Source organism: Colius striatus, chromosome 4 (genome assembly GCF_028858725.1).
Source record: "Colius striatus isolate bColStr4 chromosome 4, bColStr4.1.hap1, whole genome shotgun sequence".
In the NCBI taxonomy this organism is placed as follows: domain Eukaryota; kingdom Metazoa; phylum Chordata; class Aves; order Coliiformes; family Coliidae; genus Colius; species Colius striatus.
The window spans coordinates 58,168,050-58,180,750 of record NC_084762.1 but is presented as its reverse complement, the minus strand read 5'-3'; the positions used below and the strand labels follow the sequence as shown (position 1 = coordinate 58,180,750).

At 39.2% G+C, this 12,701-nt stretch overlaps 1 protein-coding gene across 1 annotated transcript in view; it reads left to right on the top strand.

The window, feature by feature from the left end:
- Positions 1-11,410, top strand: part of NSMAF (neutral sphingomyelinase activation associated factor) — a 39,732-nt gene extending 28,322 nt beyond the window's left edge. The window contains exons 19-31 of the mRNA XM_061995275.1: positions 78-209; positions 632-674; positions 1,117-1,280; positions 2,656-2,764; positions 4,137-4,195; positions 4,907-4,974; positions 6,541-6,608; positions 6,844-6,967; positions 7,666-7,749; positions 8,681-8,831; positions 9,196-9,298; positions 9,957-10,066; positions 11,052-11,410. Of these exons, the coding sequence (XP_061851259.1) occupies positions 78-209; positions 632-674; positions 1,117-1,280; positions 2,656-2,764; positions 4,137-4,195; positions 4,907-4,974; positions 6,541-6,608; positions 6,844-6,967; positions 7,666-7,749; positions 8,681-8,831; positions 9,196-9,298; positions 9,957-10,066; positions 11,052-11,146 (1,310 nt within the window). The 3' untranslated portion in view covers positions 11,147-11,410. The remainder of the gene's footprint in view (positions 1-77; positions 210-631; positions 675-1,116; positions 1,281-2,655; positions 2,765-4,136; positions 4,196-4,906; positions 4,975-6,540; positions 6,609-6,843; positions 6,968-7,665; positions 7,750-8,680; positions 8,832-9,195; positions 9,299-9,956; positions 10,067-11,051) is intronic.
- The last annotated feature ends 1,291 nt before the right edge of the window (positions 11,411-12,701 follow it).

The following is a 12,701-nucleotide window of genomic DNA, read 5'->3' as shown; positions in this document are numbered from 1 at the left end:
TTGAAAGAAGAGGAGCAGAGATCGGCACCAATGCTGGAAGGGATGTCTTCTCATTTAGTTAATGTTTCTCTTTCCAGATCCTGATGACTTTCTTCAGAAGAGCCAAGAGGCTTTAGAAAGTCAGTATGTATCAGAACATCTTCATGAATGGATTGACCTAGTATTTGGCTACAAGCAGAAAGGAAGTGAAGCAGTTGCAGCTCACAATGGTAAATACACACTTTAGAGAAATAACAAAAAAAACCCCACGAGGGAGTAGAAGGGATGCTTTAATTAGGCAGGAATGGTAAATAGCAATGGATCTGTAATAGCTGATTATACAACTGTGCTTTTTTTTACATTTCTTTACCTGCACCCATCTCCCCTCAATATTTAAAAACCTTAAATAAGTCACTTTTTCTCTATGAAAAGACCCGTTTGTACTGAGAGTTTCCTTGAGTCTCTTAGAAATCCTAATCAAGTAAGAAACTCAGGATTATAACGCGCGATCTCAAACTCTGTAGCCTGCTGAAATAGTTTAGTTGCCTAAATATAACCAAGTTGAGTAAAAAATACAACATTGATTTGCAAGACAATGGAAATGAGCCTCATGATATCTACATTGTACAAACAAACTCTTCTTTTTCCCCAGTGTTTCACCCATTAACTTATGAAGGAGGAGTGGATTTAAACAGGTAATTAACAAGAATCAGAATGTTATTGTTAAAGCAGTTAGATACATTTATCAGTATTCCTCCAGGGTCTCTGCTGGCTGCGAAAGTGTTCTATACATGAGTGGTGTAGCTCCTCCATTTTGTACTCCCAAATATGCGTCAGCTTGTCATTTCTAGTAAGCATTGGAAAACTGTTAGTTGAGTACTTCTTTGGTCTGGCTTTCATTAAATGGCTTTATGGTGTTTTTATAATTGCTGAGCGTATTGTCATTGTACATAAAACTGTGAAGCTGCCGTGTGACCATCTCTCACTTCTGTGGTAAGCCAGTTCTGTAAGAATTTGTGATAGCCTGTAGTACTGTAGTAAATGCACATACAGGCCCATGCCTTCAGAGGAGGGAAGGGGGGTGGAAAAAAAAGTACTCACCAATTTGACTTAATTAAATATCTTTGTTTTATAAAGTATTATGGACCCCAATGAAAAAGTAGCTCTGCTGACACAAATCTTGGAGTTTGGACAGACACCAAAACAGTTGTTTACAACTCCTCATCCCAGAAGGATCATACCGAAATTGAAGAGCTTGTCTCGAGCATCCAGTCACAGTGTTTCCATAACTGAGTCTTCAGGTAAACATGTAACAGAAACTGATGATGTAACACATTTGTAGCTTATGAAAGGTTCTGTATCTCTCTCCCTCAGGGTCTCATTATACAACTCCCTTGGCCACTTTCCTTGTAAGAAAACTCAAATAAATCCATGAAATAACTGTTAAAGAAAAGCTGGCAAGACTAGTTTGAAATTTGAAAATAACAAATGTTGTCCTGTATTTTTGCTTTCTGTTCCAGTAGTCTCCTCTGGGACTGCTCAGCCTCTGATTTTGAAGCTGTGGGAGGGCTAATAGTCCCTGGCCTTCCATGATGCTTCAAATTTCAGCTGACAGGAGAGCAGCTTCAATGGCCATGTCTGCAAGCATTCGAAACTATTTAAAGATTTATTCAGGCTTTGAACAGGAGTGTCTTTGGGGTAATCAAGTGGCCTGGTCTAAATAAACCCAAAGAAATTAAGTTAAGCATCCCATTTTTTTTCCTTTCCCATGACTTGAATGAAAATCTGCAAAGAAATGACTTTGGTTCTCCTACATACTGTAGGGACATTGTTGATTGACTTTTTTCAAGAAAAGGATACGTAATGCCATCACAAGCTTCTGTCAATGCAGAGCTAAACACCATGCTATAGTCCTCATCATATGCAGTGGCCTAACTATAAATTGGACTGAATCTTCAGCCCAGGTGTCACATGGAAAGGTTTTTCTCAGTTGGTTGTATTTAGTTCCCTCGCTATTCAATGATTTTCATTTTTAAGCAGAGAAGGGATGAGTGCACTTAGTGTGGCAATCGCTAAGGTCCAAGTGGCAAGAGTGGCTTTGAAAGTTGTACGTGGTGATAACAACATTTGTATGTGTTTAAAGAGATACAGTGGTGTGCTGCCCAAGTCCTTAACTCACAGATCAACAGTTCCTGTTGGGTTTGGCCTTTTTATAGTAATTAACATCTAAGTTATGGAGTTTATCCCACAACGTTTGCAACAGTGCATCAAAATGAAGTTGTGATATTCCTAACAGTATGCAAAAGAATAGTAAAAGTACATGATGTATTGTAGAAGTAGTTAGCTTTCTTTGGTCCTTTTCCTTTTGGAAAGCTCTTAACATCTTAATGGAACACTGAAACACCTCTGCACAAAAGTGATTGGGTCTTTTGGGTTTTTTTCTATTTTGGAAATGTCTCCAGTTTAAAAGCCCTGATTTTGGGAGAAAAATCATACATTTTTTTTTAGTGTCTTGGAAAAAGTTAGTGACCTTGTCGTTCTTGCATTGGCCAAAAATTCTTAATCCTGGAGCTCTGCATGGTTTATACTTTCATATTTGTTTGCAACTTCAGCTGCCTAGTTATTGAAATCTATATTTTCTATTTGTGGTAAAACTATTGTGGCATTTTATTGCAGTTTCTCCAAATGAAGAATCATTTGAAGATTTGACAGAAGAAAGTATAACACTTGCTTGGAACCATATTACCAAACTAAAATTAGACGAGCAATATAAAATTCACAAAGAGTAGGTACTATGCTTTTCATAGTCAAAATTGTTCATTTTAATTAGAGGTTGGGGATATCTGCGTGGTGATCTTCATGATGGATTTGAATTTAAGGCAAATGCTTTTCTTTGTGAGTCAGCTCAGTGATTTGATTGTACAAGATGAGTTTGTGTGATGAGTTGTCAATCCAGAGAAGGTGTTTGTCAGCTTGACCTTTTTTTTTTTTTCTATTCCTCATACAAACCTAGAGCTCAGCTAATTATTTTAGTACCTGAAGCAGATATTGATTACCCTTCTCTAAAACTGTGATAGCAACAGCCAGATAAAGACTCCAGATTATTTATTTGTTTTTATAGCCCAAGGAGGACCTAATTTCTTTGTCACATTTGGTTTGAAAGGTTAAACCACTGAAGTTCACTTGCTGTACACCTCCAGCTGCTGCTGGATGATCAGCTTGCCAAGTCTCCAGCTATAGTTTTGCACTTAATCCAGGTACCAAACTTCTATTCGGATGGATTTCTAGGGAGCCATGAGTCGGCAGAGGCACTTCAGGTGAACTTTGAAAAGATCTAACAGTGAACAACCGCAGCTGTATTTTAAAGAACAGATTTTTCTTGGACTCTATCCTTTGTCCTGGTGGCTGGACAGGATTTCTTACTACCTTGAGTGCAAATACTTTCTTGGTGACTGCAACCCAGTCTTAAAAAGAAACACCACCTTGTTTTCTTGACAACAGAGTGTTTGTAGTGAGAAGGGGCCTGTTACCAGTGTTAGGGTTAGTGAAATCCTGATAAACAGACTTGAACTGCAACTTCTGATTTTGTATTGTTTTTTTCTTTTGTTTTTAGTCTGAAGACCAATGAGAAATACAAAGTAGAAGCAGAGCTGTACAACAGAGCTTTGCCTGTGCAGAGTGCTCTCTGCTTCCTAACAACTGTCCTGCTGATACAAGCTATATGTTTAAATTTCTAGACTGTAGTGACTTTGCCAATATTAAATTTGAGGAGAAAAGACATGCAAGGTCTGATTCCTGACACTTGAGGTACTCGGTATCTGCTTGTAGGCAGGTTCCTCCCTCTTTTTGTGTCTAACCCAATATGGGAAAACTGAATATGAAACTATTAATCCTCTCCCATGGGGGTGTCCTTTCCGATGAGGATGGGGTTCGTGCAGAATAATGTGGGAACCCCATACTGCTCTTTCATGTATTATATCAAGGTATACTTTTTTTGTCAGTAGGTGTATAATGTACCACTGTGTGTTCAATCTTTTTGAATGTCTTGGCTCTTACAGAGATCAAATAACACGTTTCAGTTATATAGTCAATTAACGCTGTGGTAGCTGAGTTTCAAAACCTATGAAATCACCTATAAGCTTATTTGTATTAAACAGGGCAATTACTGGAATAGCAGTCACTTGCAATGGGTCTGCTGTTTTCACCACATCCCAGGGTAAGTATTATTGTGGAAGTATTTACTAGAACCTGCAATGTAAATGCAGGTTAATGTTTTGTGAAAGAGGTAGCATGCAACTCTGCAATGTAGTTAGAATTGAATCCCATTAATGTCTTCACTGAGAGCAAAATGAAGACAACATTAAATGGGATATTTCTGGAATCACTCATTCAGGTTTTTTACAATCATAAAAGGAGGAACCCTAATCTTCTGCTAAATGCAAGCTTCCTGTTTTGTTCATACTCAATTCCTTCTTATAGCTTGAAGGAATTTCAGCATTCATATGTGAAAGCTACTTCTGTTTGGGTTTTGGATTGTCACTTTTGAATGTCACCTATTTTAGAAATTAGTTAAAGATATATTCCTGTAGCTAAATAGCTTAAGCACATCAATTTAACTTTTGGATCACTTTGACTCAAGATTTTTTATATTTTCTGTATTTAAGCTTGGGAAGGTTATTTCTCCCTTCAGATACCAGAGTTCTCTTATTAAAGTTTTATGGGCATAGGGGAGTTCATCTGTAACAAGTGCAAAACAGGCTAGTTCCAGGCTCAAGTTACAAGCTTTATAAAGAGTTTCTCAAAGACTATGAGGAACCTGTACCTGCTTTTGAAAGTAAAATATTTGAACATTCAAATGGGAGCAAAATCACAAGCTTCTAGAATAGAAAACACCTCTTTTATCTTCTATTTTGTCAATTATCCACAGATTCAACTTTGAAGATGTTTTCCAAAGAATCAAAAGCAATTCAGAGAAGTGTGTCCTTTTCAAACATGGTGAGTTACCTCCTTTCTTCCTCAGCCAGCTCAATTGCATTGTGTGTGTGAATAATTTAATGGAGTGAATTGAGACTCTGTGAGACTGCAGAGATATAGGGCCCCCTGTGCCAACACAGGAAGGGAGCAGCACGTGGCTGCACTTCACTTCTATGTTAGGTCTGGCCTCAATTGCTAGCCGGGGAAGTTGCTTCCCTGCTAGGCAGGGAGGGGCTTGTGGTAGACAGTCTGACATGAGCCGAGGAGTCTTCCTAAAGAACCTTGAACTGTCATTGGGGCCAGAATAATAAAGCTTGTGTGTGAACATGTACTCACATCCAGCATTACTTTACTGCTCCGAAGTGTTTGAAGGTTGTGAGTCAGCTGTCAGAGGAAAACCAAGAAGAGGGAGTGGAATCCATGCTGGGTCAATTGGAGCTGTCCTTCCTCAATGAGCAGTGATCTTGGCAACCTCTGAACAACATGTTTCTCCTGCTTCTGAAACAGAACTTGGAAAGAGTTTCTGTGTTTGATTTTTCTGTGCTTGAACACCATGGCCAGACCTGGCTCAGAGTTCCACTCTCAGTTGTCATGTTCAGAGTCCTTTATTGAGGCAAGACACTAGGATATATCAGCCTTCTCTGTACCCTGATCTCTAGGGTGAGCAAAAGAGGCAAATCATTTGCCAAGACAGAAGCCATAACGTGCTTTAACAGATCCCCAAGTAAAGTGCAGGATCAAGGCCCTGTTGCCTGCCATGGCACCTGCTAGCAGGTGCGTCTAGATACAGCAACTCCTAATGCTTCAGCCAAGGCAGACCTAGGAATGCTGCTGCTTGGCACTGTAAAAGGGAGTTCTTTGCTGACTTTAAGGCCAAAAGTCAATTTTTCATGAGAAGGCCCTGTATATTTTTCTGTATTCTCTTATCTGTAGCTTTAGTGCTGAGCTGTTACAGCAATTCTGGAAGTACAGTCCAGAAGCCTACAGGTTTTTAGAACAGATCTAAAAGATGACCAGTAATGATCCAAGTAGAAACAATGGCTTGTTTGAGGGTTTTTTAAAATTAATTAATTTTTATTTATTTGTTCCTTGCTGCTTCCAGTAAAGGTAAATTTAACTGAGCAGCTGTCTGTAAAGAGTGTTTCTAGTAGAGTAGGAATTTGATAGCTACATTTGTTCGAAAGAGCTGAGCTGGTAAGTAGCTGCCAAGGAGAACAAACATCGAAGGAGACCTTAATTTTTAGTTTCTGTTAGCTGTTTGCATCTAGAACTTGACAGTAGCTTACAAGATCAAGAACTGACCTAGTTTCTCCTGAGTGAGGAACTGCATACCATATCCTTGAAATACCAGCATTTTGAAAAAGGAGATCCATCAATCCTGTATGTGTTTCCAAACTTCAGTGCTACCTTTACATTTACCAGGGAATAAGTGTTCTTGCTGTTCAAAGCTTTTCCTTGATTAGTGTTTGTGTAACACCTGTATGTTGTGTGCATAGAAGATTAAAATGCTGCTTCTCCAATAGCATGTCGACATACTTCTGTTTGATTTGGGGTAAGAAATTTAATACTACTTTTTTCTTCTTGCAGGCTTTGTCATCTTGTGTAATCTTACCAGGAGATACCACTGTCATTAGTTCTTCGTGGGACAATCGCATGTGTGTATTTACACGCTATTGACTTTGAATTACATTGTATCTCTGGGTTTTTATGTTTCTGGTTTTAGATAACAATACAGAAATTCATTCTTAAAAAGAAGTAGAAATACAGACACGGTGTTTTTTCTCAGTAGGTTTCTGTTAGAAACTGCAGAAGCAAAGTTAGTTTCTTCTATTTAGAACAATCTTTTAAGTTTCCTGAAGACATAACCCTATTATAACCTTTTCCTGTTAGATATTTTTATTCAATTGCCTTTGGAAGACAGCAAGACATTCTAATGGGACATGATGATGCAGTCAGTAAGATCTGTTGGCGTGATGGACGTTTGTATTCTGCATCTTGGGATTCCACTGTGAAGGTTTGTATATGGATTTGTTGTACTTCATTAACTATTTACAGCTAGTGCTTTTTAACATACAGGCAGCCAAATGCTTTGGAGTGGATATACCTATTGTACTACAATAATAACTTAGCTAATATCACAGTAGGTTTCTTTCTAAATTACCTTCTTCATTTAGCTTTCTCTCATCTCTGTTTGAAAGCTGAAGTATTGCTTTAAAGAAACTTCATTCACTCTAACTTACTCTAAATGTGGGAGCTTTGGAGGCCCCTAGTTGTGACCTTGACTAGTGGTTTTGTTTGAGTGGAAGAGGCTTCTAAAAGGTTTAAGTTAATAGTTTTATAGCTTATGTTCTATGTTTAAGTGGACCAGGAAGTTGCTAATATAAAGAGCATGCCTACAGTTAGGTGGAAAGGTAATCTGAAGTTAGATACAAGACATAATTTCCCAAAGTGTTCTGTGCGTGGCTTTTTGGTAGTGAGTTACCTGTACTTAGTTTGGCTTCTGTAACCTGTCTGGAATCAGCAGAGTCTCAGTACATGGCTCTACTCAGAATGAACGAGTTCAAGTGCCATTTGTTGCTGTATTCTGCCGCATAGGCAAGGCCCATAGTTACACAAGCAGCCCTCCTTGTACCGTGAGAATTCAGTACTGAGGGAACTCTTCCAGAGTCACATGAATGCTTCTGTGAGCAAACTGAAATGTCTGTGTTGTAGGTGTGGCACTGTGTTCCTGGTGAGACCCCGAGCAATAAAAAACACCACTTTGAACTGCTTGCAGAGTTAGAACATGATGTTAGTGTAAGTACCTGGACAGAGATACCGTATCTCAATATGAAAATTCTTTGCTTGTTAAAATCAAAAGTGAAAATCTAGTGGTAAAGCATAAGGGTTGGGTTGGGGGCTGAGGAAGGGAATGTGTTGTTTGGGCAAGTGTATGTGTAGGGGGGGGAGTTGTTTCACTTTGTTTTTTTGGTCTGATGTGCCCTGTACCAGTGTGCTCTGTTTCCCTGGTTGAAAGGTCCAGTCTTGAGGACAGAAGCGACAATATAAAGAGAGGCTTTGCCATTTGTCGTGCTCAAATTGTATTCACAAAGTTCCATGGGGGACAGGGAGGACGGGTTGCTTTTTTGTTTGCTGCTTCGTTTGTGAAAACAGACTAATGTTTTTCATGTGTATTTGTTGTTACAGCTTTCTAGTGTGTCTTTGTCAAAGGCAAGCAAATGCAAAAGAATTCCTCCGAGTTGTTTACCGTCCGATAAAATATGTTCAGTGAATTTCACTGGGAACATCTAAACACATTGTGTGCAGTGAATCATAAATGTGTGACTGCATGCTTTTATTTATAGCCTCCAATGTCACACTAGTAGGATATTTAGGATTACAGAGTTTTAAACCTTCTGAACAGTTTTTTAACAGGTCACAACACAGACAAATACTGAAACAGTTCTTTTAACATTGAAGGACTGTACCCAAGAGAACTGGAAACAACTGACAGCTAGGAAGGTTTTTATAAGAATAATTTTACCCTTAAGGGTTAAGTCTTGCATTTAGATGGGGAGCAGGACTTGTAATGGTTTTACCTAATAAGCATGTTGCAGAATTAAATGTAAAAGCTTTTTGTCAATAAAATACCTCGGGGATAATAGGATTGTGTTGTGTATGTTTAAAATCTGTCTCAAGATAGCTTACCAGAAGGAATGGGAAAATCATGAGATGTTTAACTTCCTAGGTAAATACAATCAACCTTAACGCTGCAAATACTATACTAGCATCTGGAACTAAAGAAGGTACCATTAGTGTTTGGGATGTTACAACAGCAACAGTGTTGCACCAGTTGCCATGTCATTCTGGGACTGTGTTTGATGCTGCTTTTAGTCCTGGTACGTTGGATTTCCATTTTTGATATGTGCTGTTGGGAGTCTTGTTCCAGATATCATGTAATAGACCTTTGTTATTGGAATTACTGCTCTAAGAGGGATAGTGAGATGTTTTGGATTGCAGGCATCTCTATTATAAATAATTTATTAGTTGTACACAAAGCCATACATACTAGACTGCAGGCAGTGGTCTAGACTCTAAACCAGTTCTGTTCATTATTGCTTGCTTAGAAACCTAATTAAAGTAGGTCAGGCAATGTCACATCCAACATGCTGTATTGCAGATTGCTGTGGCAGCTAGAGTTGAATGTCTGAACATCCTTTTTTTTGTTGTTATTTCTTTTATTTGCTTTTTTCTTTTGTACAGACAGCAGACATCTCTTAAGCACGGGAGAGGACTGTTGCTTTAAAGTAGTAGATGTACAAACTGGAATGCTCATATCTTCTGTAACTGCTGATGAGCCACAGAGGTAATTCTGAGATCATACAGATTATGAAGCTGCCTGGCCAGTTTACTTAGCTGTGGAGATGCTTGATGGTTGGTGATATCAGAATGGAAAGGGCAGTGATACCAGCCACTTTGTTTTATTGAGATTTAAAGTGCAAAGGCTGACATTCTAGCATCTTTTGTGCATTATGCTCAAGCTTTCCAAATCAGGTAAACAGATGCAATGGTTGCTCAGTTACTGCAGTAAAAACGTAGCAGCCATACACAGCCTACACTTGTTGGTTCCGTGTGTGTATGCATAAATATAGACATACAGGCATGTATAACTTTTTTTTCTTCAGTTATTTCCCTGAAAGTTCTCATTGCACTTCAAGTGGTTGTTTCAGGAACAGAAGTGAAAGTGGTGGTTTCATGAGAGCACTTGTGCACTATACACAAGTACAGCTGACTGGCTCCTCTTCTGTTATGGAAGTATGTTTCATCCTTATGCCAGGGAAAGGTCTGGCTGGGTCATGACCCTTTAAAATAATTTGGGAATTACCTTTCCAGAAAGACAGAGTTAAAAGGTAGTTTCCTTCAGTTTTCTACCTCCATTTTCAAACAGTTTTTTTTATATAGTTTGGCAATGTTTGGCTCGTATATAAAAGCTTGAAGTGAACTGATTTTAGACTTACTTGCAGGTGCTTCAAATGGGATGGAAATACCATCTTATCGGGAAGTCAATCTGGTGAATTACTGATTTGGGACCTTCTTGGAGGAAAAGTTATTGAAAGAATCAAAGGACATACAGGTATGCCTGGACTGGGCCTATTCCCAGATTGAATGGAAGATTCCTCTTTTTCCACTTCTGTTAGTACTGAGAAGTGAGAGCTGTCCGCTTGGTCAGCGGGCTCTGCTTGATGTGAGTTCTGGTGCTCCAGGTAACACTAAAGGTAGGACCACGTGAGCCTCCTAGGCAATTCTAATCACACTGGGAGAATATTGCTGTTTACAAGACTGACCAAAGGTAAATGACTTGGGATTTTTCTTTGACATAACGTCACAAAAGTCAACATTTTTCTATCTCATAGCCTTAAAGGTGTGGTACAGACTGTACCGTGTACTTTGTCAAAATCTGACCAGACTGTCACCCAACAAGCAATTAAGTAAAATTCACTAGAAAGATAGTTTTAAGTGGGGATTTACAGGCTTCTTAAATGTATCTGTATAGTCTGCAGTACATTAGCAGCCAGGTTGTATGAAGGAGAAAAACTGTCTTCAGTTTTATTCACTTTGGTTTTTAAGGCTGCCCTCATCAACAGTTATTTCAAACTTCCCTACTATAAGCTTGTACTCCTGAACTTCTCTGTCTGTGAGAAGATGATTCTGTAGGGGAATCTTCAAAAGTGGGCTCCTAGGCATATACTAGGAGATGTGAACTTTTAACATGAGAAGTCCAAATAGCAGAGCAAAAAATCTCACTTTCTAGAGAAACCTCTTGTCCTTATCCCCATGAATCCTTTTGCCGGTGTGTCATCTGCCTTCTACGCTGCAGCTGACATTTGTCCCTCTAGTACCCAAAGTCAGCTGAGGCAGTGTAGCATGAGAACCCTGCTGTGAATAAAAGCAGCCACTGTGAAGCCTACTAAAATTCTTCTTAGCAGGTAGTGTCGGTGTAATCCAAGTCAATGACCAGATGATCCTAAACTGCCTTGGAAAAGATCTGTTCCATTCTCTCAAGTACCATGGTTACTTGCATATGGATTTACTAGTTTTTGTTTGTTTGTTTTCCCCAGGCGCTGTAATGTCCATGTGGATGAATGAGCAGTGCAACGCTGTTATTACAGGAGGGGAAGACAAACAAATTATGTTCTGGAAACTGCAATACTAAGTGCCTTTCCCTCCAGATGTTTAAATGAACTCTTTATTTTAAACCAAACCTTTTAAAGGAACTTCCTTGTGTGCAATGATGGCTGCTGAAGTTCAACTGCATAGGAAGCTTTGTTCCAGCTACAGCTCTCTAGCTATGGTGACTTCACTGAGAGCTCTTTACTTCCATAGTGTATGCATTTGTTTTTCATGGACTATCAGCTGAAAATGTTTGTCTAAAATGATATCTAAGATGAAATTAAAGACCTATTTTTCTGTAATTAAAGAGCTCTTAACTTGCAGTCATTGTTTGATTTGCATAGAATGCTTCACGGCTTGCTGTTTGTACTGCTTTCAAAGAAGCAGCATTTGCATTTGTAAGTATTGAAGATGCCTGCATCCTAGTGCCCCTCGCTCCTGACATGACATATGTACCTGTGTGTAGTCAGCCTTTCCTCCTAATGAAAACACATACAATGGTCAGTACTCTTTAAACGCTAAGGCAGCTGCTGTTCTGAGCAGTGGTCAATCTAGTTACTATCTAGTCTCCAAATGTGGCTGTTTGCAAGGGCATAGAGGAAGGTAAGAACATACTCTATCGCATTTTCCTTTTGAAAAACAGTGCTCATGAACTGGCCTGAAAGGAAACCAAGCATAAAACTGATCCCCTAACAGAGAATAGTTATATATATGTAATTTGTTGATATAAATATTCCCTAATAATGTGCCTGAAGTTGGTCTTGTGCTCTATTACTACTGCCTTTTCTCACTTTGATTACTGTCCTTCTCTTAATAATCTTCAGTGTCTTCATGCTTTGCTTGGTGTTCTCAACCTCTTTGAACTCTAATCATCTTTCACATGGACTTTAACCACAGCATTTAAACAGAGCTGCAGCACCTGGTTTATCCCATCCCTTGTCCTGATGGAGCACTGTTGCACCAAGCTCACTTGCTCTGTAGGACCTGGGGATATGATTTCCTGGAAGGAACTATTCTGAAGTTAAAGACTTGAAATAGTCTCTAAATGGTTTATTACAGCAAGAAGCAGCAGCAGTTGTGAGGGTGCCCCAGTGTGATCCAAGATCAGTGTCTCTGATGGTGATCTCTCCTGCTGGCATGAAGATGTCCTGTCAATGTGCCTGGGACAAGCATTTTTCTAAGTTGTGTTCAGTCAGTCCTTAATCTGTAGGCATCCTGCCTTGGGTTTGACACCTAATACCTATTTTGCTGCATAGCTGCTTCTTTTAGCAGCATAAAACAATTGTTTTGTGCTTAGGGGCTGCTTTTTTTTCATTCCCCCCCAATCGTCTGTTATGCTGGACTTTGAACTCATTTTTCAGTGAGGTAATGGCATGATGTTCAAGCCAACCAGTATTTCAGCTGTGTTCCTCACTTGGCTTAGCAAGTAACTGAATTACTCTTATGTAATCAGTGCAGGTGTGTGGTGAAGACATATCTGGTAAAAGACAAAGCCAAGGCATGCATGCCTGCTGCTGCCAGGCTTGCTCAGCAGAGTCTTTGGTGTCTGTCCTGTTTCTTCACCCTTCACTGTCTTTATTTCCCAAACATATCTGTGT